Source organism: Macaca mulatta, chromosome 7, assembly GCF_049350105.2.
Source record: "Macaca mulatta isolate MMU2019108-1 chromosome 7, T2T-MMU8v2.0, whole genome shotgun sequence".
Lineage (NCBI taxonomy): Eukaryota > Metazoa > Chordata > Mammalia > Primates > Cercopithecidae > Macaca > Macaca mulatta.
Window position 1 is genome coordinate 166,546,699 of NC_133412.1, and position 26,843 is coordinate 166,573,541.

General features: G+C 40.3%; 1 protein-coding gene across 4 annotated transcripts in view; it reads right to left on the bottom strand.

Moving 5' to 3' along the window:
• BTBD7 (BTB domain containing 7) overlaps nucleotides 1-26,843 on the bottom strand; it is a 106,978-nt gene that overhangs the window by 49,713 nt on the left and 30,422 nt on the right. For 3 of the 4 annotated variants that reach the window (XM_015144405.3, XM_077941651.1, XM_077941652.1), the window contains 2 exons: nucleotides 15,397-15,584; nucleotides 13,277-14,356 (listed from right to left, as the gene is read on the bottom strand). In XM_015144405.3, the coding sequence (XP_014999891.3) occupies nucleotides 13,277-14,356; nucleotides 15,397-15,478 (1,162 nt within the window). In that variant the 5' untranslated portion in view covers nucleotides 15,479-15,584. Of the gene's footprint in view, nucleotides 1-7,952; nucleotides 8,157-13,276; nucleotides 14,357-15,396; nucleotides 15,585-26,843 lie in introns of those variants that run through there. The other variant, XM_015144406.3, reaches the window with a different exon arrangement.

Sequence of the window (26,843 nt, forward strand, 5' to 3'; positions counted from 1 at the left end):
TACATGAAGCTTGATCACTGAGTGTAGAGTAGGTGCTCAATACATTCTTGTTTTGAAGTTCATCTTTTGATCTGTTGAAGTAGCCTTGGAGAGGTAGCAACTTAGGATTTGTTACCTCATTTCTATTACAGGAAGCATAATAGCAGTTACCACATAGGTTACTTTAAAGATTATGTGAGGTATTCCATAAAAAGAGCTTAGTACAGTGTTTTCACAGTAACAGCTAAGTAATATCATTATCAATCTATCTTAATTCTTGGAATAGCTTCTTTTCCACTTCTACAACTAGAAGTAAACAGAATTGTTACATCTCATGATAGTCTTCCTCTGGATATTTTAGAAGATAAAAGCAATGCTTTTTTTCTTTTTTTTTTTGAGACTGAGTCTCGCTCTGTCGCCCAGGCTGGAGTGCAGCGGTGCGATCTCGGCTCACTACAACTTCTGCCTCCCGGGTTCAAGCGATTCTCCTGCCTCAGCCTCCCAAGTAGCTGGGATTACAGGCGTCCGCCACCACACCTGGCTAATTTTTGTATTTTTAGTAGAGATGGGGTTTCACGATGTTGGCCAGGCTGGTCTCGAACTACTGATCGCGTGATCTGCCTGCCTTGGCCTCCCCAAGTGTTGGAATTACAGGCGTGAGCCACTGAACCTAGCCTATGCTTGGTTTTAAGACAGAAACTTCAACTCTACCTCAACTCTGAGTTTGAAAAGCCAGGATATTTGTTCAATGCAGAAGTTCTTCCTTCCTTCTGCCATTTTCCCTCTTTAGTCAGTATTGCCCTCATCCCCAGTCCTATTTTCCTTATACCAAATCACCTGTATGTCAGACTTCATTCATTTTGTATTCCTTGGGGATGGAAGGCACCACACCTGGCCTCAATTGATGTTAATTATTCTATTTTACCTTGAAAGTCATATATACATGGTGATATGTGCAAGCTGTAGTGAAGAACATGTATCTCAATAATTCAAGACAAATGAGATGCCCTAAGTTTACAAAGTCTGCTATTTTGCCTTCTCCCTCCATCTTTTGAATTTTATTATCAGAGAAAAGATTTTGCTTGTTGAGAAAGCTTCTAACTAAACTTTGTATAATTTTTGTTGTTGCTGTTGTTCGTTTCGAGACATAGTCTGGCTCTGTCGCCCAGGTTGGAGTGCAGTGGTACGATCTCAGCTCACTGAAACCTCTGCCTCCTGGGCTCAAGTTATCCTCCCACCTCAGCCTCCTGAGGAGCTGCGACTATAAGCGTGTGCCACCACTCAGCTAATTTCTTTGTATTTTTTTAAGAGACGTGGCTTTGCATGTTGCCAGGCTTGTCTTGAACTCCTGAGCTCAAGCTATCCGCCCGCCGTGGCCTCCTGAGGAGCTGAGACTATAAGCATGTGCCACCACACTCAGCTAATTTCTTTGTATTTTTTTTTAGAGATGTGGTCTTGCCATGTTGCCTGGCTTGTCTTGAACTCCTGAGCTCAAGTTATCCTCCCACCTCAGCCTCCTGAGGAGCTGAGAAAATAAGCGTGTGCCACCACACTCAGCTAATTTCTTTGTATTTTTTTTTTAAGAGACATGGCTTTGCCACGTTGCCAGGCTTGTCTTGAACTCCTGAGCTCAAGCTATCCGCCTGCCGTGGCCTCCCAAGTGTTGGGATTACAAGCGTGCCAATTTTGCATTATTTTAAATAAAAAGAAATTTAGACATTTAATAGATTCTACTACAAACTAACAGTGCATATTTTAGAGATATCATTTCTTGTTATAGCTACAAGGTACCTGATATTTATTTACATTTTAAAAGTCATATAACAAGCTATAAAATTTATTTATATACAATGTTTTATTTTGGTTTGGTTTTGAGACAGAGTCTCTCGCTCTATCACCCAGGCTGGAGTGCAATAGCAGGATCTCAGCTCACTGTAATCTCCACCTCCCCCGTTCAAGCAATTCTCATGCCTCAGCCACCAGGGTAGCTGGGATTACAGATGTGCGCCACCATGCCTGGCTGATTTTTGTATTTTTAGTAGAGATGGGGTTTCACTATGTTGGTCAGGCTGGTCTCAAACTCCTGGCCTTAAGTGATCTGCCTGCTTCGGCCTCCGAAAGTGCTGGGATTAGAGGCATGAGCCATTGCGCCAGGCCAATACAATGTCTTCTAAGTATACAAATAAGGGTGAATAAACATTCCACTTTCAAAGACAAAGAAATACTGGTAACTCCTTAAAATTTTCTTTTCTCTTAATAAACAGGACAAGTAAGAAACAAAAAGATACTTAATTTAGATTAAGAATTTCCAAGTTACCTTAACATTGTGAGTTATATAATTTCCCATAAATTTAATTCTCATTATTACTATACATTTTTATTAATAAATTTTAGATACATAATTCGTTCCTTGATCTAAATTATAAATCAGTGCAGAATAAAAGACTGCCTCTGGATTAAACTTTTTTTGGCTTCAAAAGATGAAGAGCATTAAACTGGCTTTTGAGGATTTTCTAAATTCAACTGATAATCTATTTTAAATCAATGAACTGACAAGTAAACACTTAGTTGATGAGATAGGTTTTCTGACACTGAACTTAAACCGTGAATTAAATGGTAGAGAGTTATACCATTTAGACCATATCTAAACTTACTTTTATAAATAACACTTCATATTTTGTTCCTATTCTGGGGTTAAGTGCTTTCATTTTGTTTGCAACTCCTAGGGATAAAATTTATTACAACCCCTGCTATCCCACTCCCCCACTTTTTTTTTTTTTAAAGAAAAGGTTACTCAGCTTTCAAAGGTATTAAAAATAATTCCAAACATGTAACTGACAGTGTACTAAGAACAAAGCAGTGTGCTAGGTTCTCAGGTTATTCAAAGATGACCAAGATTTTGATACACAACTTTGGGAGCACACAATACACTAAGTGATAGAGGAAATGAGACAGGTACCTAGGTAATTCCAAAACAAGTTAGAAGATATAAAACCCTAAGAAAAAAAGTGTTTTAGAAATTCTAAGGATGTAGAAAATACTTTTAACCTGGAATGGCTAAGCAAAACAAGGAAAGTAAGCATGTGAGTTTGGTCTTAAAGGTTAGGGTAGGATTTGGACATTTAATGATCAAAACCAAAGATACCCCAGACAAATGAAAAGTGAGAGCAGAAGGTGAGATGTGAAGAGTTTGTAGTCTATATGAAAAATGATTTAAATTTTAAAACAAAACATGCAATATTATAATATATAAATAAAATATATATATATATATATTTTTTTTTTGAGACGGAGTCTCACTCTGTCACCCAGGATGGAGTGCAGTAGTGCGATCTCGCTCACTGCAAACTCCACCTCCCAGGTTCAAGTTATTGTGCCTCAGCCTCCTGAGTAGCTGGGACTACAGGCACCCACTACCATGCCCGGCTAATTTTTCTATTTTTAGCAGAGACAGGGTTTCACCATATTGGCCATGGCTGGTCTCGATCTCCCGACCCTATGATTCGCCCACCTTGGCCTTACAAAGTACTGGGATCATAGCCGTGAGCCACCACGCCCAGCTTATACTTTATATTTTTTAATTTTTATTTTTTTGTTTTTGAGACAGGGTCTCACTCTGTCCCCCAGGTTGCAGTGCAGTGGCATAGTCTTGGTTTACTGCAGACTCCACCTCGCGGGCTCAAGAGATCCTACCACCTCAGCCTCCTGAGTAGCTAGGACTATGGGCATGTGCCACCACGCCCAGCTAATTTTTGTATTTTTTGTAGAGAGAGGGTTTCCCCATGTTGGCCAGAATGTTCTCAAACTCCTAGACTCATGCGATCCACCCGCCATGGCCTCCCAAAGTGCTGCAACTACAGGCGTGAGCCACTGTGCCTGGCCTATTTTTATCTTTTTATTAAAAATTTTTTTGTGTGTAGAGACGAGGGTCTTACATTGTTGTCCAGGCTGATCTTGAACTCCTGGACTCAAGCAAGCCACTGGCCTCGGCCTCCCAAAGTGCCAGGATTACAGGCATGCGACACTGTGCCTGGCCTACATATTATACTTCAGGACTGTACTCATAATTTTGAGTAATGTTTTTCAAATGTTATATTTTATTACGATTAGAGATATATAACAACTTCAGAGTCACTTGAACTGAGATTCACGAAACTGAGATTAACTCTTCATCTATGTTGCATGTTTGAAACCTGCATTTACTATTCTGATCTGTTGATAATGGTCTTTAGCTTGGTCCCATTCTTCTCTAGGAATTCCATTCAGATAAATTTGCTGAAGAGGAAACAATTCTAGACAGAAGTAAAATAAACTACCAACTTGATAGAACTGAGACAGAGGGAAGAGTGTCCATATGTAGACAGTGGAGGCTGGGAAGAGGGAGAAATGGATGAGTGAGTGGGGACAGTAAGTCTTTGCTATTTTGCATTTGTTTCAAGTCACACACTTTTGGAAAGTGACCAAGTTGCTAAGGGAAAAAACGAGGTCATTGCTTTCAGTTGCTTCTCTGGTAGGTTTTTAATTCAATAAAATATAATCACATCCATTATGACTAAAAATATGGGCAAATGCATTACAGAGTCCATTTTGGAACTAAAGTTATAAATAAATTTCATATTGTAAAGATTGAAAAATGCATTTGTGATCAAGATGAAAAAACAAAATCTGCAGTTTGAAGTCTACAGTAAAATGTCTTGCACTGGAAATATGCCTGTAGATGTTGGTGCTAATTCTGGGGTATTTTGCTTTGAGGTCAACAGTATTTATGACAAGGATGGTTAAAGTTCATGAGTTAATCTACAGTTCTCCTAAACAATGAATTTTTCCTCAAAAAATTACCAATGAATGGTATACTCTTACTGTTCTCATATTTTCAGAGCTGTTTACCCAGTATATGCTAAGGTCATTATGAAAAGTCAAAGTGATCAAACAAGTGGTCCTTCTTTGGAGACTCTTCCAATCTAGTCATCTCTTTTGGAATTTTAAATGCTAGTCTTTTAAATATAGGTACTGCTACCAATCAGGCTTCTTACACTGCAATAGCGGAAAACAACTCTAGTTGGCTTAGAGAAAAGGAATTCATCTGAAAGGACACTGTTAATCCACAGTGTTGCTGGGGAAAGCTGGAGACCCAGCTCAGTAGCCATGGAATAAGGAAGGCTGCAGAATGAGGACTCCACCACACAGAAGCCCAGTGAAGACCCTGAGTTGCCCTGGGACCCTGGCCACTAAAGCTCCTACATTCTGTCCCTGGATAGTGAATGTCATCAATGGCACCACTGCCATGGCCTTCTCTCCTTTTCCACTAGATGTTGCTGCCCCACTCTGCTTCCAGAAAAAATTCTCTATAGTCCCTGCTTTTCTATACCACCAACCCTGACAACAGAAGGCTAGAGAAGAAAGTATATGACCTTTAAGGCTTTTCTACTGGGAGTTGGGCTCTGCCTCCTATGACACCTACACAGTGAGACTAGGAAGAAGGTCCTAATGCTGGGCAGCCTGAAAAGTCAAATGACCAATATAGGAATGCTCTCTCTTCAGGAAACCATGGCTGAAACAGTACAAAGCCCCTGTTCTCTGGCTAAGTGCTCTGAAGCAAAGTTTGAGTGAGCTACCCAGATCCCTGACCCCACAGCTTTAAATCTCCTGAGCCCACATGACCCCCCACCCAAGTCAGGGGTAATGATTTGTTGTTCAGCAACAAATCCGGCTCACAGCTGAGGCTCCTACAAGTTGATGTTTCAATCACTAGTCTTCTGTTTTGCTCCTAAGAGTAGGCCACAGCCTCCCACCCTCATCCCTGGAAGTTGGGTCTCATATTTCTCCCTTCTCCTACCATGCCCAAATTACTGGGCTAGGGTCAGAAGAGCTGGTTACAGCTGAGTTACAGCTTCATGACTTCCAAACCTGGGAAAAGGCTAGTTAATAATCTCTGAGCCCCACCACATTCATAGGCTGACAGGATGACCAATGGAGGTAAGTAACAGCCCTCTGTACCTCAAAGATATGATAAAGTCTCCAGTTCTTTAGGATTGTGGCCTTCTCTTGGTCTCTCTGGTTCTTATGGGCACTGATGTCGTATCTTTAATTTTGCGCCAGGCGTGGTGGCTCACGCCTATAATACCAGCACTTTGGGAGGCTGAGGCGGGTGGATCACCTGAGGTCAGGAGCTTGAGACCAGCCTGGCCAACATAGCGGAACCCCGTCTCTACTAAAAATACAAAAAATTACCCAGGCATGGTGGCAGGCGCCTGTAATTCCAGCTACTTGGGGGACTGAGGCAGGAGAATCGCTTGAACCTGGGAGGCCGAGGTTGAAGTGAGCCAAGATTGGGCCATTGCACTCCAGCCTGGGTGACAGAGCGAGACTGTCTCAAAAAAAAGAAAAAGAAAAAAAAAGTTAAACTTGTAATCAAAGTAGCATATGCTCATCATTTAAAAAGTCTGGTAGTAACACAATGCTAACCCTAAGTGCCCCCCGCCCCCGACCCCATCCTACATCCCTTCCACTTTCAGTTCTGCTCCCCAGAGGTAACTACTCTCAATTCTTTAGCTCTTTCTTCTAGTATTTACCGCTCTATATTACTATTTTTATTAAATCAATATTCAGTGTTTATAATTAAATAGTGCTTACAGCTGAGCCATGCTGTGTATTAAAATTATATATTCTTTCATATGTAAGGTTAAATTTATCTTGGAAATATTCATTTCTTCTTTTTCCACTTGCTTCATTTTCTATGAACCTATTGCTAATTCTTCATAAATGCACCACGAGAGTCATAAAATCGCTTTGTCATTTGCTATTTAATGTTCAAACATTGAAAGTAACTGATTTCTTCCCAGACACCTCTTTCCTTGGAGCCTTTCACCCTCCCGGTCTGGGCTAGACTGAATGCCCACTAGACCTACTGTGTGGCTGATGCCTGGGATCTCCCTTTGCTTCCTTTCCGTGCTGGACTCCATTTTCTAGATTCTTCACTTCTTTGTTCTTGGTTTGCTTCGTCATTTGGTGGAATACATTCCTAGCAGCTGCCTGAGTGGGGAAGCAGGGGAAATATCCCTACTCAGGCAGTTTTTTGAGGTATGACTGAAAAATGCCTTTATTTAGCCTTACACTTGATTGACTATTTGGCTAAATATAGGATTTTGTGTTTAAAATAATTTTCCATCAGCTTTTGGAAGGCACTACTTCACTGTATTGTGGTATTCAGTTGTTGCTACTGAAAATTTCAATACCATCTGATTCCTATTTCTTTGCATGGAACCTAATTTTTCTCCTCCCTGAAACATTTTAAAATTGTCTCTTTTTCCCTAGTGTTCTGAAAAAGAAACTTTTAATATAGAAATTCCTTTAGTTTTGGAAATATTTCTTATATTACTCCTTAGATACTGTCTTCTCTTCACTTTTCTCTGGTATATATATATCTAAAGCCACTATTTGTTAGATATTAGACCCTGGATGAATACTCTAATTTTCTTATTTGTCTCCACTCATCTCTTCATTATTATTTACTTTCTAGATTTCCTCAACTGTACCTTTCAATGCTTCCATTATATCTTTCATTTCTGCTATCTTATTTTGAAGAGCTCCTGTTTTTACTGTAATAGCATCCTGCTTATGTCTCACTGATTCCATAAAAAGTTCTTTTATATAAGGATATTTTGATTCTACTGAAGTTTTTTTTTTTTTTTTTGAGACGGAGTCTGGCTCTGTCGCCCGGGCTGGAGTACAGTGGCCGGATCTCAGCTCACTGCAAGCTCCGCCCCCCAGGTTTATGCCATTCTCCTGCCTCAGCCTCCCGAGTAGCTGGGACTACAGGCGCCCACCGCCTCGCCCGCCTAGTTTTTTGTATTTTTTAGTAGAGACGGGGTTTCACCGTGTTCGCCAGGATGGTCTCAATCTCCTGACCTCGTGATCCGCCCGTCTCGGCCTCCCAAAGTGCTGGGATTACAGGCTTGAGCCACCGCGCCCGGCCTCTACTGAAGTTTTTCTTCTGCTCCCTTCATTGTCTGTTTCCTCCAGGACTTTGTTCTTTTTGCTCTGATCTCTATCTCAATTTGGAAGCTTTCCTCAAATGTCCAGTTATCCTTGGATGGGTTTTCATTTGTAAGACTGAGGCAGTAAACAGCTGTTTGAAAGCTCTGCTGCACAGGCAGGCCTGCTGACTGTAGTCTCCTCTGTAAAACAAATGGAAGGCAAGCTGGCTTTTTCATTGTATAACCCCTGAGTGTAATTTCATTGTGGAAACCCAAAACATCAGTATCTGTAAGTATATATACTTTTGAGCTGTTCACCATTTCCAGGACTCCAGTTTCGTCTTGTATTTGTGCCTGGCTGGTATTACAGCAGGGGTTAAGGAAGTAGGTGATTTCACCATAGGGTTTCATATAATTATAGATTTCAACCCTGTGCCGCATCCCTATCCTCCTCTGTAGCTATTTCTAGATTTGGAATCTAATTTCTTTAGAAAATTCAGAAAATTTTAGAAAATCTCAGGTCTCCTGTGTTTTGTTGTGGGGGCAGTTGCAAGTGATAGTAATGCAAGAATAGACAAATGGACCACTGGGACAAAATGGAGACTCAGTACTGATGCATGAATACAATCCATGCATACATAGCAGCTTTAAGAGTGGCACAAATCAGGAAGGGAAATTGATTTTTTCATAGGGAGTACTTGGTTCACTATATGGAGAAGAACAAAACCACATCCTTTTCTAATACCATATATAAAGATGAATTCCAGGGTTGGGGAGAGGGTCTGATCACTCAGTTTTCAGACTTATAATCAACTCTTTTTAATTCTATGCTATGCATATCCCTTCTTTCCAGACTACTTAGTTCCACCTGGCCTGAGCCATGCCAGAGCTCTAACAGGTGAACTGCCTTCCTTCTCCTCAGTAGCCCCCTTTACAGCATCTAATTACAGGCTGCTCCTCTGTTAAGCCAGTAATCAAGTCTCTTATCTGCTTTCCATTTTCCAAAATTTCAGCATCTTCTTCCCCATTGTTGTTTTCTTCTTAGGTATCTTTGTCTCTTTGTCCTTGAGAGTTTATATTTGTTTTATTCCTTCACTATAATAATAGTGCTTTGAAGGAAATAAAATTAAACATATTCAATTTGTTATGTTTAAATGAAAATCAAGTGAAGTTAAATCTAGTCCTAAATGCCAGGCCTGTAAGTTGAGGCCCTGTTATCTACTTGAGATTGCCTACTGCTTGCTCCTCCCTACTGATAGAAAACACAATCTCTGTGTAGACCAAGAACCCCAACCCGCCCGGCTTCTTTTTTTTTTTTTTTTGAGACAGTCTCATTCAGTTGCCCAGGCTTGGAGTGTAGTGGCGTGATCTCGACTTACTGCAACCTCCGCCTCCTAGGTTTAAGCAATTATTGTGCCTCAGCCTCCCTAGTAGCTGGGATTACAGGTACGCACCACCACGCCCAGCTAATTTTTGTAGTTTTTAGTAGAGACGGGGTTTCACCATGTTGGCCAGGCTGGTCTTGAACTCCTGACTTCAGGTGATCTGCCTGCCTTGGCCTCCCAAAGTGCTGGAATTACAGGTGTTTGAACCACTGCACCTGGCCCCAAGAATCCTTTCTTTTACCCACTTGCCAAACCACTCTAGCAGTCTGCCTATACTGCCTTTTTATTTTATTTTTTTGAGATGGATTCTCACTCTGTCGCCCAGGTTGGAGTGTAGTGGCGCAATCTCAGCTCACTGCAAGCTCCGCCTCCTGGGTTCACACCATTCTCCTGCCTCAGCCTCCCAAGTAGCTGGGACTACAGGCACCCACCATCATGCCTGGCTAATTTTTTGTATTTGTAGTAGAGATGAGGGTTTCACCTTGTTAGCCAGGATAGTCTTGATCTCCTGACCTCGTGATCTGCCTGCCTCGGCCGCCCAAAGTGCTGGGGTTACAGGCATGAGCCACTGTACTCGGCCTTTTTTTTTTTTTTTTTAAGACAAAGTCTCACTCTATCACCTGGGCTGGAGAGGAGTGATGCAATCTTGGCTCACTGCCACCTTCCCCTCCTGGTTCAAGAAATTCTAGTGCCTCAGCCTCCTGAGTAGCTGGGATTACAGGTGTGTGACACCACACCCAGCTAATTTTTTTGTATTTTTATTATTTTTTTGAGATGGAGACTCGCTCTGTCGCCCTGGTTGGAGTGCAGTGGTGCAATCTCAGCTCACTGCAAACTCCATCTCCTGGGTTCAAACGATTTTCCTGCCTTGGCCTCCCGAGTAGCTGGGACTAGAAGTGTGTAGCACCATGTCTGGCTAATTTTTGTATTTTTTGGTAGAGATGGGGTTTCACCATGTTGGTCAAGCTGGTCTTAAACTCCTGGCTTCAAGTGATCCATCCACCTTGGCCTCCCAAAGTGCTGGGATTACAAGCGTGAGCCACTATGCCAGGCCAATTTTTTTTTTTTTTTTTTTTGTAGAGATGAGGTCTCACTATATTGCCCAAGCTGGTCTTGAACTCCTGGGTTCAAGTGATCCTCCTGCCTCAGCCTCCGAAAGTGCTGGGATTACAGGTGTGAGCCACCACACCTGGCCTAGTAAAATTATTTTTTAAACTTAAAGTTATTTTAGAAAAAAACTATGTGGGAGTGAGAGACATATGTTGTGGTGATGATTATAGTTTAGCAGCTAACATTTACTGAATGTTTACTACGTTAACAGGTACTATTCAGATCATTTAACATACATTATTTCCTTTAATCATCATAGCTTACAGGGTTTACTATCCTTATTTTACAAATGAGAAAAGAGGGGCTTAGGCTATGTGACTCGGTTAAGGTCAAACGAAAGACACAGTAGAGAAGAACTGAAACCCAGTCTGTCTGGTTCTAGAACCTGAACTCTTGAGCTTTATGGTATAAAATCCTACCTCAAGTGACCTAATATTCTTCTTCCTATGGAAATGAGGTAAAAATTATGTTAAAGTTATAGTCTTTTATAAACCTTAATGTGAATGTTTCATGGGTATGGGGGAAAGATATGCCCTACATGGGTTACAAAAAACAAAACAAAAATAAATTCTATTTTGAATAACAAAGGGAAAAAGAAGAGCATGTATATTCACATTTAGGGAATATTTGTACACAAGGTTTTTTTTTGCTTGTTTTAAGTAACCAGATTAGGTAATGCAAAAAGTATTATTTTATGTCTTTAAATACACTGGATAAAATATAACTTTTAGCTAAACACTAAAAAAAAAAAAAGAAATTAACTCAAGATATACTCTAGATAAACAATCAAGTATTACCAAAGATCTTAGACTTGGCTGACAATTTTACTTTGCATCTAAAACTTTAAAAAAACCTGCAAGGTGCGGTGGCTCACGCCTGTAATCCCAGCACTTTGGGAGGTCGAGGCAAGTGGATCACCTGTGGTTAGGAGTTTGAGACTAGCCTGGCCAACATGGTGAAACCCTGTCTCTACTAAAAATACAGAAATTAGCTGGGCATGGTGGCAGGAGCCTGTAATCCCAGCTACTCACAAGGCTGAGGCAGGATAATCACTTGAACCCAGGAAGCGGAGGTTGCAGTGAGCTGAAATTGCGCCATTGCACTTCAGCCTGGGTGACAAGAGCAAGACTCCGTCTTTAAAAACAAACAAACAAAACTTAAAAAACATATATTAAAGAATGTTTTCTCATACAAAGTATATATAATTCTGTTTCTTATTAAAAGCCATCAAAAATAAAAATATTTTCAGAAAATAAAGATTATTATATCTCTTTGGTAATATAGCAAACTTCAAATTTTTCTGTAGAAGCATTTTCTGACAAATTTGGTTTTACAGAAAAAAACAGCAGCTTAAACTGCTACTCTATTTTTGATAACATATTTTTCCTACAGTTTGACATCTAAATAGTCTATGACTGATATAATGATTCTTACTCTAAACTAATAAAATGTTTTAATGACATTTTGATTGTCGTCATAAAATAAAACATCTATTATAAAAGGATTATGGTAAAGTAAGGTTTTAAAAGATTCTTTATGTAAAAGAAATCTCAGCATTTTCCCACTCATGTTTATTCAACGTCTTCTTCTATATAACTTCCCATTTTATTACTAAGATTTTTAAAAAATAGAGCTGAGTTCTCACTATGTTGCCCAGAATAGAGTGCAGTAGCTGTTCACAGGTATGATCTCAGCTCATTGCAGCCCTGAACTCCTGACCTCAAGTGATCTTCCTGCCTCAGCCTCCCAAGTAGATGGAAGTACAACCACATACCACTGAGACTGGCTTAATGTTGTTATTTAACTGGGGCTATTTTTCAATTTCTCAAAGCCCTATTGATAGGCTGACTTAAACATATAATACATATTATTTTCAAGTTCAGTACTTAGCTTTCCTTATTTAAATTCATGTCTCTTACTGAGACCATTAATATTCTCTTCTAACTGGCAACTTCTAATGTTCTTTTAGCTAATATGCATTAGCTAAATTAAAAATCTCAAGCAGTCTCCTGTCACATAGCGTATTTTCTTTTAATATATGGTCACAGAAAGCTAAGAATGCACTGTCAAAACAGCAAACTACCTTTGCTCTCCTACAAAAGATCTCTCTCCAGCTCTGAAATGTTAAGATTCTAACATTTACCAACAGATATATACATCTTTTAATGTAACTTTCATGAATTTGTTTGCCTGTAACATAAAAAACGTGCTGTCCTAATTTTAAAAAATTTCAGTTTAAATTAAATGAAGAAGGCACATGAATCTAGTGCTAACTGTGTTTTACATGCTGTAGGCTGTGGCTTGATGTACAAGTTGAATCTAAAAATAAGATAAGGAATATTTTAAAATTTAAATCAGAAGCCCTGCCCAATTCTGATTCAACTAAATTCATATCTAAATGTGACTATCTTCATTTTTGTAATGAATTTTTATTCTTATCCAAACATTTAAACATCAACAAGGTACTGAACATAAATATGAGACTCAAAATGTGGGAAACTGGGCTCTTTCAAAGCTCGGGTGGAGAGGGTGTAGGTCGGTAATTATATATTCCCATACCTATCATCTTACATTAGGGAAGGAAGAACCTCAAGTCTCATTTAATGCTCTTAAATCACTAGTATTGAATGCTTGATTTTAATAGTAAATAAAGAACCACATTAATACTGACCCTCAATCTGTCTCAGATGTCATAAATGAAGGTTCAAAAAAACTGACCCTGTAATATCCCAAACACTGAAATCATAGAATATACTAGTTGTGTTTTCAATTTGGAAGATCAATACATAATTCTAGAAATCAGAATTAAAAACCAGAACTTCATACCTTGTGCAAGCATGTTAAATTCCAAGAACAGTGCTATGTGGTAAAGTTCCATGGCTTCTTCTGCCCTGGTCATGTTTGGCTTCCCTGCGACGAGAGCCTGAACTTCACTGAGACTCCCCACAGAGGGGCTACAGTGCAAAACAGAGAGGTCCACCACGTCGGTATACATACAGTGTAATATCACTTTTGCATATTTTTTTGGTATAATGGACTCATCTAATATAATTCTTGTGGGAGTCCTCAAAGTTCGGTCTGTGATTTCTTCACCAGTTCGTATCCTCCTTTGTAATAAATTTCGAAAAAATGGGGACCGTGCAGAAATAACAGCCTTGTGGGCTTTGAGCTCTTCATCTAAACAGTTCTGATTTCCACCAAAAGCTTCAACCAGTTCCGAGTCTGAAGAAAAACTAAGGACGACATCATAATAACACATGTAATCAAAGAGTCCACGCATATCTACATCAAGGGAATTTGGTGTTCCAAATTCTTCACTAAGCTGAACAAGGATATCGACATTTTGAAACCTTGAGTCCTCCATTCCAAACTCTCCTGTATAAAGGTAGTGTAACAAAGCAGAAAACATGGGCATATCAATACCAGCTGTATTGATGTCCATTATTATCTCTGCCCCATACTCAGGTGAGGAAGAAAGCAGTGTTTTAAAAAATGGACACCTTGCTGCCAAAATGGCACGATGAACAGGAAAACAAGTTTCTTGAAATATTAAGTCTACATCAGTACAATACTTGTACTCATAAAGATCAGCCATATCTTTCTGCAATGTCCGGGCTTCTGGTCTAGCCAAACTGGCTTGTAGAGAAAGCTCCTTTAATGCTGACGTTCCCTCATATTCCTCCACTAATGCATTGACATCTCTAACATCCCACCCAGAGAGGAGTTCTCGCATCTGCTTGGCATGATCGGCAGACCTATTAGATTTCCGACGCTTAATAAACTTCTTTTTGAGGGTGGCAAGGCCAGAGGTTCTCTTTTTTTTGTCTTGTGGTTTCTCATAGCCATGGTCAAGGCTATACAATTTTGATTCGCAACCATAGCCTTGCTGAGAATAGGATGATGTCCCTAAGAAGAAAATTAAACAAATAAAAATTTGTTTCTTTTTTCTTAACATTCATTATCAACGTTTACTTTAACATTTTTCATGCTGAAAAACTCTGTAAGCAGACATTACCGAACCACTCAAAATTGCATTTGTTTTTTATAAAGGAAGATAAAAAGTTCAAATAACTCATTTTAGTTTTCAATTTAATTCAATTTCACTTTTAGAGATGGAGTCTCACTCTGTTGCCCAAGCTGGAGTGCAGTGGCCAAGATCATAGCTCACAGCAGCCTCAAACTCCTGGGCTCAAGGGATTCTCCCCACCCTCAGCTTCCCAAGATGCTGGGAGTATAGGCGCGTGCCACCATGCCTGGCTAATTAAAAAAAAATTTTTTTTTTTTTTTTGTAGAGATAGGGTCTCACTAATGTTTCCCAGGCTGGTCTTGAACTCCTGTCCTGGTCTCATGCAATCTTCCTGCCTTGGCCTCCTAAAGTGCTGGGATTACAGGTGTGAGCCATCGTGACTGGCCTACATTTTTTATATTAAATAAGAAATAGGGACAAACAGCCAAATTAGTCTAAACTTTTTAAGAAACAGTCTTTCGTTCCCTGGCTATCAAAGGACATTTGTCATAGATCTTAATCATGGGTTTTTTAGGAATGAAAAGTAGGCAGAGGTGTAAATTAAGAATATTACTTGTATATAATTGTAAAATATTTCTTTTTCTTCTTAATTACACAAGTCTGCATTTGTATGGGCAAAATAAATGAAACGAGACACAGGAAATATGTACTTCACCCTTTTCACACCAATGGAGATGGCTAGTTTGCCTAGGGTAATTGGCAATTATGGTTAAAACACAGAAAAGCTCAACTGTGCTACAAGCAGTTTGTTTAAGATAAGCCAGATTTAAGATTTACATTTGTTGGGGAAAAAAATCTAGATGCTGCAGAATTATTATAATAACTACAGCTCATTTCTTTTGTCATCTACAGAGACTATCGAAAACACAATTCTATTGTAGTCACAAAAGAAAATGAAGTTAGAAAAACTGAAAGTTACCTATAAAAGTCTGTTGGGCCTGTGAATTTCCCCCTACCCTCGGGGAACATGAATGAGGATAATTAGATGCATTAGCACCCATTTTCTTCAGTCACTCAGGCATTCCGTCTGCGGGTTCTTCAGAGTATAATCCCAGAGGCCTTTATGAACCTTCAACCCTGGATCCAGCAGCCTCTTTTCATCCATTTCTTGATATGAAACAAAAATAATTTAATTCATTTTTTCAAGTGTATCTCAGATCACACAGTTTTTTTAAAAAAAAACTACTGAAAACTGCTTTCATTCACAAATAACAACATGTTGTCAAATTCACATGTCAAATTTTCATAAAATGTAAATCTTTAAGCTTGAATTATGAATCTGTGTTAGCTGCAATTTAAGCCATAAAATGTACCAATTATATACTTTCTAAATCAGTAAAAAGTAACATATCAGACCAATTTAAATATATAGTTACAGGAAGAGTACTTGAAAACACAGGGAAAGTATTTGGACTGAAAATAAATGTTTTAATTTTTGCTTTAAATCCTTAGAGGCAACCACCATTCATTATTATCTAACATTGTAAGCAACTTACAAACATTTAAGAGGTCAATACTGGTACTGCACATACAAAGAATACATAATTGATTAGTTTGTTGTTTTTCTGTCTTAAAATAGAGTTGCTAAAAAATCAATCTTTAATCTGTATAATTAGGCATTTTACTGAAAGAGGGGGGAGGAAAGGTGGACAATTAAAGCCAAATATATGTAAGCTACTTGTTCTATGGTAATTTTGAAAGAAGTTATTATACACATGGCAAGAGACACAAAACAAAAAATTTTATCTATTCGCCCCATAAAGCCCTGAAACAAAAATTCTGCTTTCTATTATCTGATATGATGATTTAAATGGACAGGACAGCAGGTAATTCTAACAATTATAGATAAGAGGTAATTCTATAAATAAGAGGTAATTCTAACAATTATAGATTAAATTCTGAACATGGAAACTTAACTCTCAGAGCTGCTAGCAAGAGATATACGCAAAAAAAAAAAAAAAATCTAAGAGAGAATAAGATTAATGGAAATACTTCTACATCTTTACACCATCTGGATACATAAAATCTGACTAAATGGGGTAATGGGTTTAAGAAGGGAAAACGTCATTCAAATCTATTATTGGAATTGTTAAGAAACCAGTAGGCAGTTAACCTAGCCTCATAATGAAGAATGAAGTGTTTTAACAAATACAGTGAAAAACACATACACAAATTATCACAAAAGCTCTGCTAGAAACAGAACTGCATCAAGATGCTTGGAATTTATTTTCATCTCTGTTAGTGATACAGCATAACCTTACGAATTCATGTTTAAAAATATTGCTAACATTTGTGTTTTCCTACAATCTTTTACAGACTATATTTATATGAAAATTAATTAATTATTTCGATGGAGTCTCGCTCTGGTGCCCAGGCTGGAGTGCAGTGGTGCAATCTTGGCTCACTTTAAGTTCCAGTCTCCTGGGTTCAAGCAATTCTCCTGCCTCAGCCTCCTGAGTAGCTGGGACTAGAGGTGAGTGCCACCACGCCTGGCTAATATTTGTATTTTTAGTAAAGATGGGTTTTCACCATGTTGGCCAGGCTGGTCTTGAACTCCTGGTCTCAAGCAATCTGCCCTCCTTGCCCTCCTATAATCCCTGCTGGGATGATAGGGGTGAGCCATTGCACCAGCCATGAAAATTTACTTTATCTAAGCATATAATTACTACTTACAGCATTCAGGATAAGACTGGGAAACTTACTAACTAGATATAGATATTATGAAAAGTAACAGTAACTCTAATCAAATCATACATAAGCAAATTTCCTATTTGAAACTTATCTGCCTACCTATGAGAACAGTGCCATTAGACATAAGACTTTACTTCAGTGAATACTACTGGAAGTATGAAAGGCTGTGGGCGGCCAGACACATACACAGTGCATTCTGTAAGAACTACACAACAAGGATTCTAAAGGGTTTAATATATGGTCTGCCCTTTGTATTCCATGGGTTCTGCATCCATAATTCAACCAACTGTAGATTGAAAACACTTGGGGAACAAAAAAAGAATTGTTGCAGCTGTACTGAAAATGTACAGACTTTTTTTTCTTAACACCCTAAGCAAAACAGCATAACAACTGCTTACAAAGCATTTACATTATATTAGGCATTATACGTAATCTACAGATAAAGTTAACCAGAGGATGTGCATAGGTTATACGCAAATAGTACACCATTTTATATGGTCCTGGAGATTTTGGTGTCTGCAGAAGTCTTGGAATCAATTCCCCACCAATCCTGAGGGACAACTGTACTATTTTGTAAATATTGCCGAGATAGCGCCACTGCACTCCAGTTTGGGCAACAAAGCTTAACTTCATCTCAAAAAAAAAAGTTAAAAAATGTAATTCTTCCAGCAAAGTTCAACTAAAAATAGGTAAGTAACCAATCAAACCTTTAAAAAAGTTTGATGTGGCTGGGCATGGTGGCTCACACCTGTAATACCAGTACTTTGGGAGGCTGAGGCAGGTGGATCACCTGAGGTCAGGAGTTTGAGACCAGCCTGGCCAATACAGTAAAACCCTGTCTCTACTAAAAATACAAAAAAATTAGCTGGGTGTGGTGGCACATGCCTGTAATCCCAGCTACTTGGGAGGCTGAGGAGGAAGAGTTGCTTGAACCTGGGAGGTGGAGGTTGCAGTGAGCCGAGATTGCACCACTGCATTCCAGCCTGGGCAACAAGAGCGACACACCATCCAAAAAAAAAAGAAAGAGAAAAAATTTTAGTTACATCCAGTTTTCAATTCCTAAATACTAGAAATGTAGGAAAAGCTGCTTTTTTGGATAATTCATTTTGAATGTTGTCAATTTTTGCAAAACAAGAATTTTGCAATTTGGAATGTATTCTCATCTGTTAGTGACACAGCATAACCTTATGAATTCATGTTTAAAAATATCGCTAACATCTGTGTTTTCCTACAATCTTTTATAGACTATATTTATATGAAAATTAATTATTTAGACAGAGTCTCGCTGTGGCGTCCAGGCTGGAGTGCAGCCGTGCAATCTTGGCTCACTTTAACCTCCGTCTCCTGGGTTCAACCGATTCTCCTGCCTCAGTCTCCTGAGTAGCTGGGACTAGAAGCAAGTGCCACCATGCCTGGCTAATATTTGTATTTTTACTAGAGATGGGTTTTCACCATGCTGGCCAGGCTGGTCTTGAACTCCTGGTCAAGACCAGGAGTCTTGCAAAACAGGAACTAAAATTACCTGTATTAATTCTACTTCAAACTTAAAAACCAGTTAAGTCTAACAAATCTTAGTTTTAAAGCTGAGCTCCACAGAAGCTTCAAGATCTTATCAGGCTTTTATAGCGGTTCTTTCAAAGAAAATAAGGGACTGGAGGCCAAGTTTGTGGCCTCATGTACAGGTCAAACCCTAATCTCACTAAGGGTTTACATTTAAAACAACAGCACAAACAATCCTTTCTCAAAAAAGTTTAAAATATATTAACAAAAATCCAGAATAAAACTATCATGTAAAATAAAAAGCCTTTACCAAAATGAGGGGGTGGGGGGAGACTTTTAAGATGAGCTTGGAATCCGAGTGTAACGGGGGATAGTGAAAATCACACTGAAGTGTTTCTAAAGGTAAGACGGCATGGTGTCACTCCTATGGCTAGGCCTCTTCTCACCTTCAAGTTCCATTATTATTTCTCTTTTTTGTTTGTTTTGCTTATTTCTATTGACTGGGTAAATTCAGTAACATAGCACAGAGTATGCTTATGGCACAAAACAAGGAAGAACAGAGCCTTGCCTCCAGATGAAGAAAAATCAGAAGCATCTTGAGAAGCGGACAATAATTTACTACTCTTACTTTAACATGTACATGCATGCACACACACGGAATTATTTTCATCTGAGAATCTTGTATCGTTTGTAGAGACTCAAGATGCTACACGCTGAGCATCCCTAACTAGAAAATCCCAAATCTGAAATGCTACAAAATCCAAGACTTTTCGAGTGCTGACAAGATGCCACAAGTGGAAAATTCTGGAGCTGTCTTTTTTGCTTTTTGATGGTTCAATGTACATAAACTTTGTTTCATGCACTATACTAAAAATACTGTATAAAATTACCTTCAGGCTATGTGTATAAAGTGTGTATGAAACATAAATGAATTTTGTGTTTAGACTTGGGTACCCCACCAATCTACCTCATTATGTAGACACAAATATTCCAAAATTGGAAAAAACCCCAAACCTGAAACACTTCTGGTTCCAAGCATTTCAGATAAGGAATACTTGACGTGTATTACAATGGTTTAATCCTTAAACCATGTCAAAAATCCCTTTTTTTAAAAAAAAAAGCTCTGGTAAGGGAAGAACACCAAGAAAAAAGAAAATAAAATTTAAAAAGCTCTAATGATGAGCAAAATTAGATATTCAAAAGCAATTATACAAGAGCTTATGACATCAACGGCCCCACTGGAGAAACAAGAACAAGTTGCAAACACTAGGAAAGTCAGAGGCTGAGCTAAGGATGTTTGGCCATTTGTTGCTACAATAAGCAGTAGTAGCTGCTGGGACAGCTGGGGTTTCACGAACTTAGAGAGGTGGCCTGAAATATAAGTGTCTTTGGGATTTAGGGAAAATCTCTTCCTGTTAGCTCCTGGTTAATGGAAACTCCCTTCAGGATGAACTGATTGGGGGACATCCATATATTCTACTGGAGCTTTATCTACTAAAATAAACACAGACCTTGGAAGGGAAGGGAAGTGGGGGAGGCAGATTTCCTGGATGAGATGTAACTCTTGAGTTTATCCTGTGTCCCCCCAGTTCCAGAGCCTGATGGGTAACCCTGACTATAGTTCTAGTACTGCAGCAGTATTTCTTCTCAAAATTCTCAGAATTAATTCAGGGATTAATGTCACTACTTCTCAGGTAACCAAAATCCTATGTCAAATGGTGCTATTACGTTATTTATTTCTTATTAAACCATCACTTGTAGATGTTGGAAATGAGAACTTGTCTCAGTCTAATCTCTCCAGCGATGTGTTCTCTCCAGGCAAGCCTGGTCCCTCTTCTACAGACATCCAATTTTTGTATGATGTAAAGGAGAGAGGAACAAGGAGAGGGGAGAAGGGAGGAGGAGGTCTACAGGACTTGGAGAGGCCCAGAAGATGCAAATGACTGATGAATCCTTTTTCTAGAATCACCATTCTGGGGGACTCCCTCTTAACAGCACATGATCAATCCCAATCAGATGATGCTGACTGTCTTAAACTAAAATAAGCTCCAGTGATCACGGCAGACCCAACTGTGGGGTGGGGACGGGGAATCATGTTGAATACAAGAGACACTAAACAACCCATGAGACATTTTTTAAAAAAGATAAGTCAACTTTCTCCTCCCTAACCCACCCCCTGCACTCCAGCCCCAGAAAGAAAGCCCTAGGCCAGCATTTTCCAAAGAGCTTTCCCAAAGTTTAGAAAATGTAGGATTAAACAAAGCCAAATAGGTTTCTTTACTTCAGGACATTTGAGCACCTTCAGAGTGCTGAGGTTCATTGTAAAGAGGGAGTACGCAGCATGATCTAAAGAAGCCCTGCTGCCCCCACAGGGCACAAAGGAATGAACTTGCATAATACACTCAGGAAAATGCTGATCTTTGCCATAGAAACACTTTTTACTGCTTCATGTAATAGAAAGAACTGTGGGAGTTAAAAGTATCTAGGATTTGGTTATCTCTGTACCACTAATTTACCATGTATGTAGGACACATCACATGTAATCTCTATGGGCCTCAGTTCCTGTATCTGTAAAATAATAACGTTGAAACAGAGATCCAAAAATTTAATGAAGTTGTACGGTTTATTAATTTAGGAAATACGGATGGGGAAGGAAGTTCGTTCGTTCTTCATTTTTTTTTGAGATGGACTCTTGCTCTGTCGCCCAGGCTGGAGTGCAGTGGCATGATCTCAGCTCACTGCAACCTCCGCCTCCTGGGTTCAAGTGATTTTCCTGCCCCAGCCTCCTGAGTAGCTGGGATTACAGGCATGTGCCACCATGCCCAGCTAATTTTTGTATTTTTAGTAGAGACGGGGTTTCACCATGTTGGTTAGGCTGGTCTCGAACTCCTGACCTTGTGATCTACCTGCCTCAGTCTCCCAAAGTGCTGGGATTACAGGTGTGAGCCACCATGCCCAGCCCTTTTTTTTGAGACAGGGTCTTGCTGTGCTGCCCAGGCAGGACTGTACAGCTCACTGCAACCTCCACCTCCCAGGCTCAACCAATCCTCCTACCTCAGCCTCCTGAGTACCTGGAACTACAGGCGTGTGCCATCATGCCCAGTTAATTTTGTGTGTGTGTGTGTGTATGTGTGTGTGTGTATGTGTATGTGTGTATGTATATATACATACACATATACACACACACACATATTTTATGTATATATTTTTTTTGGTAGAGATAGGGTTTTGCCATGTTGCCCAAACTGGTCTTGAACTCCTGAGCTCAAGTGATCTGCCCATCTTGGCTTCCCGAAGTGCTGGGATTACAGGTGTGAGCCACCACGCACAGCTGGAAGGTATTTCTGTACTAAACGTTAATCTACAGATGGGGAAAAAAAAGGCACCTGAATTTCTCATTTTAAACATATTTCCCTTTCAGTCTGACTTTAGGCACAGGACAAGAATGTGGGGCAAATGTGAATATAAATAACAATTAATGGCCTGGCTCACTGGCTCATGCCTATATTACATCTATATTCCCAGTGCTTTGGGAGACTGAGGCAGGAAGATTGCTTGAGGTCAGGAGTTAGATATCAACCTGGGCAACAGTGTGAGACTCCGTCTTTACAAAAAAAATTTTTTTTTTTTTTTTTTGAGACGGAATTTCATTCTTATTGCCCAGGCTGGAGTGCAATAGTGCAATCTCAGTTCACTGCAACCTCCACCTCCTGGGTTCAAGCAATTCTCCTGCCTCAGCTCCCGAGTAGCTGGGATTACAGGCATGTACCACCATGCCTGGCTAATTTTGTATTTTTAGTAAAGACAGGGTTTCACCATGTTGGTCAGGCTGGTATCGAACTCCTGACCACAGGTGATCCATCTGCCTAGGCCTCCCAAAGTGCTGGGATTACAGGCGTTGAGTCACTGTGCCCAGCCAAAAAATATTTTTACATATATACATACACACACACACACACACATTCACAGAATTAGTCAGGTGCAGTGGTAGGTGCCTATGGTCCTAGCTACTTGGGAGCCCGAGGCAGGAAGATTGTTTGTGCCAGGAGTTCGAGGCTGCGGTGAGCTATGATCACACCACTGCCCTCCAGCCTGGGCAAAAGAGTGAGACTTTCTTAAAAATAAAAACAAAAAACCCAAAGAAAAACCATAATGAAAGAGAAATGTAAAACTATATTAATACTTCACTCCCGTCAAATCTAAGGTAACACCACTGCTACAGACCACAGGCATTTGGACTCCCCATGTAATGAAAATTAACAAAGGGACAAGCAGATTTCCCAGAAAAAGCTTTTATTCTGGGGCTTGTCCTACTGTGCTAGAGTGTAAGGGAGACAGACAGCAGAGGCTCTTCTTCCCTGAGAAGAGCCAGTAAGGATTTTTTTTATTAGGCAAAGTGCAGGAATTGACATCAGGGATAAGGTATGCAGGCTGGGCTGGGCTAAGCATGTGAGGGGTAGAGTATGCAGGTTAGCAAGGCTGGTTGTGATGGTTATCTCGAGTATAGGTTAACTGGTGGTCTGTCTGGCTGGCAAAAACAAGGTTGGAAACCAATTGTTCAGCATTCCTTCCAGAGGTGAGACACTCAACAACCTTGGTTCGATTTTGGATCTCCTAAGGCCAGTTTCTGGAGTTCTTTAAGCACAAGGTATGGTTAAACATTATGAGAGCATAGAAGAATGGCTATTTTCTTTGTATGACTAAAGCCTCTGGATTAGTGGGTATAGCGCCAGTCAGGCAGTGGTGTGGGATTTGTGATTAGTGGGAATGTACGAAAAAATGCTAGTGGGGGTGAGCTGAAGCCAAGCCTCATCCCTATTCTGTTTTGTTTCGTTTTGTTTTTTTGAGACGGAGTCTTGCTCTGTTGCCCAGGCTGGAGAGCAGTGGTGCGATCTTGGCTCACTGCAAGCTCCACCTCCTGGGTTCACGCCATTCTCCTGCCTCAGCCTCCCAAGTAGCTGGGACTACAGGTGCCCACTACCATGCCCAGCTAATTTTTTTGTATTTTTTTTAGTAGAGACAGGGTTTCACCATGTTAGGCAGGATGGTGTCGATCTCCTGACCTCGTGATCTTCCCGCCTCGGCCTCCCAAAGTGCTGGGATTACAGGCGTGAGCCACCGCACCCGGCCCCTGTTCTGTTCTTAATATGATGTATTATTCAAACCAAGAAGCTTGAGAGTGAAAAGGGGTACATACCAGAGGGGATGCCAGAACATGAGTCGCCCAGGTCTGACCAGGCAAAGTGGGATGAATGGTCATACCTATAGCTAAATCTCACATTTCCAGAGTAGCTTAGAAATAAAACAAAGTTTTGGACCGGGCGCAGTGGCTCACGCCTGTAATCCCAACACTATGGGCAGAGGCGGACGGATCACGAGGTCAGGAGATCAAGACCATCCTGGCTAACATGGTAGAACCCTGTCTCTACTAAAAATACAAAAAATTAGCCGGGCGAGGTGGCGGGCACCTGTAGTCCCAGTTACTCAGGAAGCTGAGGCAGGAGAGTGGCGTGAACCAAGGAGATGGAGCTTGCAGTGAGCCGAGATCGCGCCACTGCACTCCAGCCTGGGCGACAGAGCGAGACTCCCTCTCAAAAATAAAATAAATAAATAAATAAAAATAAATAAAACAAAATAAAACAAAGTTTTAAAAGAAACAAAGGGCCGGGCGTGGTGGCTCACGCCTGTAATTCCAGCACTTTGGGAGGCCGAGGCAGGCGGATCATGAGGTCAGGAGTTCGAGACCAGCCTGACAAACATGGTGAAATGCCGTCTCTACTAAAAATGCAAAAATTAGCCAGGCGTGGTGGCACGCGGCTGTAATCCCAGCTACTCAGGAGGCTGAGACAAAAGAATCGCTTGAACTCAGGAGGCAGAGGTTGCAGTGAGCAGAGACCACGTCACTTTACTCCAGCCTGGGTGACAGAGTGAGGCTGTGTCTCAAAAAAAAATAATAAAGAAAGAAAGAAAGAAGGCCAGGCATGGTGGCTCACATCTGTAATCCCAGAACTTTGAGAGGCTGAGGCGGGAGGATCACTTGAGCCCAGGAGTTCTGAGACCAGCCTAGGAAACCTAGTGAGACCCTGTTTCTACTAAAAACTAAATAAGAAGGCCAGGCACGCTGACGCCTGTGATCCCAGCACTTTGGAAGGCCGAGGCGGGTGGATCACAAGGTCAGGAGTTTGAGACCAGCTGGCCAATATGGTGAAACTCTGTCTCTACTAAAAGTACAAAACTTAGCCAGGCATGGTGGCGGGTGCCTGTAGTCCCAGCTACTTGGGAGGCTAAGGCAGGAGAATCGCTTGAACCCAGGAGGTGGAGGTCGCAGTGAGCCAAGATCACGCCACCACACTCCAGCCTGGGCAACGGGGCAAGACTCTGCCTCCAAAAAATAAATAAATAAAATAATAAAAATAACAAAATTTCTTAAAAAAACAAAAAACAAAAACCTAAGTTAACAGAAAATGGCTTCCCTTGTCACCCGTCACACCCCAAGCATGTTTTACTTAACATTAACAACATTGAGAGTTTACTATATGTCAGCCTGTTCTTAGAGCTTTCACAAGTATTAACTAATTTAATTATCCCTGTATCTTTTTGACTGATGAGGCTGAGAAGTTAGTAACTTGCCCAAAGTCACAAAGAGCTAGGATTACTTTTGTTTTTTTGTAAACCTTCAGTTCTATTCTTGGATACATTTTAAGAGCAACAAGACAAAAAGAGACTGTGAACAGCAAGCAGAAGCAGAATCAGCAATAAACCCATCTTTTGAGGGTATCTTCAAAAAGAGACGAGATGGGGAGTTCAGAAAGCCACAACCAAGCTAGTATGTCTCTCTGGGGCCACCGAATATAGAGGCAGATGACCTCCACCTAGCACTGAAAACCCTAAAAATACCAAAGACATAAAACAACAATATTTGTGACAGCAGCAACTCACTAAGGAGAAGATGAATTACGATCCATTAAAAATATTAAGACAGAGCTAGTAAGTTGCAGAGGTGGGCCTAGCTTTCAGTTTCTTATATCTATGTGTAATCTTATCTTTGTATTTTTTTCTCTAAATTTTGAAGGAAAAATGTCCAGAGCAGACAAACATAATTCCGCTTCAGAAATGGGAAGTGAATACACACCGGACAGTGTGACTTTTTCTGTTTAAAACAATCACTCACATAAAGTAGAAAATGACTTAACTGAAAGGAAAGCGTATGAAATCAAAGCAAAACCAAAGTGTCTTTCAGAATATTTACAGCTAGAATACATGTTACTTGATGGCAGGATGTCACTTTGTTATGCTTGATCGATCATCCATCCATCCACCCATCTGCCATCTGGCTGCATAAATCAACAGGAATACATCAAGGAAAAAAGGATAGGTGGCTGGGCGTGGTGGCTCATGCCTGTAATCCTGGCACTTTGGGAGGCCAAGGTGGGGGGATCACTTGAGGTCAGGAGGTCAAGGCCAGCGTGGCCAACATGTTGAAACCCCATCTCTACTAAAAATACAAAATAACAGCCGGGTGCAGTGGTACGCGCCTGTAATCCCAGCTATTCTGGAGGTTGAGGCATGAGAATCACTTGAATCCAGGAGGCGGAGGTTGTGGTGAGCCGAGATCATGCCACTGCACTCCAGCCTGGGCTACAGAGCAGGACTCCATCTCAAACAAACAAACAAACAAACAAACAAACAAACAAAAAAAACCCAGACAACAAAACAACAAAGATAGGTTATTCCAGGTGGAACAAAACAGGATACATAAAGAGAAGTAACTCCTGTCCCAGTTAGTGTACCACTCTCAGTTCTCAACCCTACAACTCTATTATCTACTAATACTGAAGCATAATTACTTACATTTCCACTAAACTTTAAGTTTCCCAAGGGTAGGTATTACATTTGTTCATCTTAGAATCCTTACCATTCACCACAGAATACAAAGTAAGCGTACGATATTTGAATAAATCAATGTTAGTATTACCATGAATGTTGATAAATATCATGTCCAAGGCCTAAGGGTACGTATGTTGTGAGTATGGGTAGGTATTAGATCAAAAAGCCTCAAATGGCTGGGCACAGTGGCTCACACCTGTAATTTCAACACTTTGGGAGGCTGAGGCAGGAGGATAGCTTGAGGCCAGGAGTTCAAGGCCAGCCTGGGTAACACAGTAAGCCCTTGTC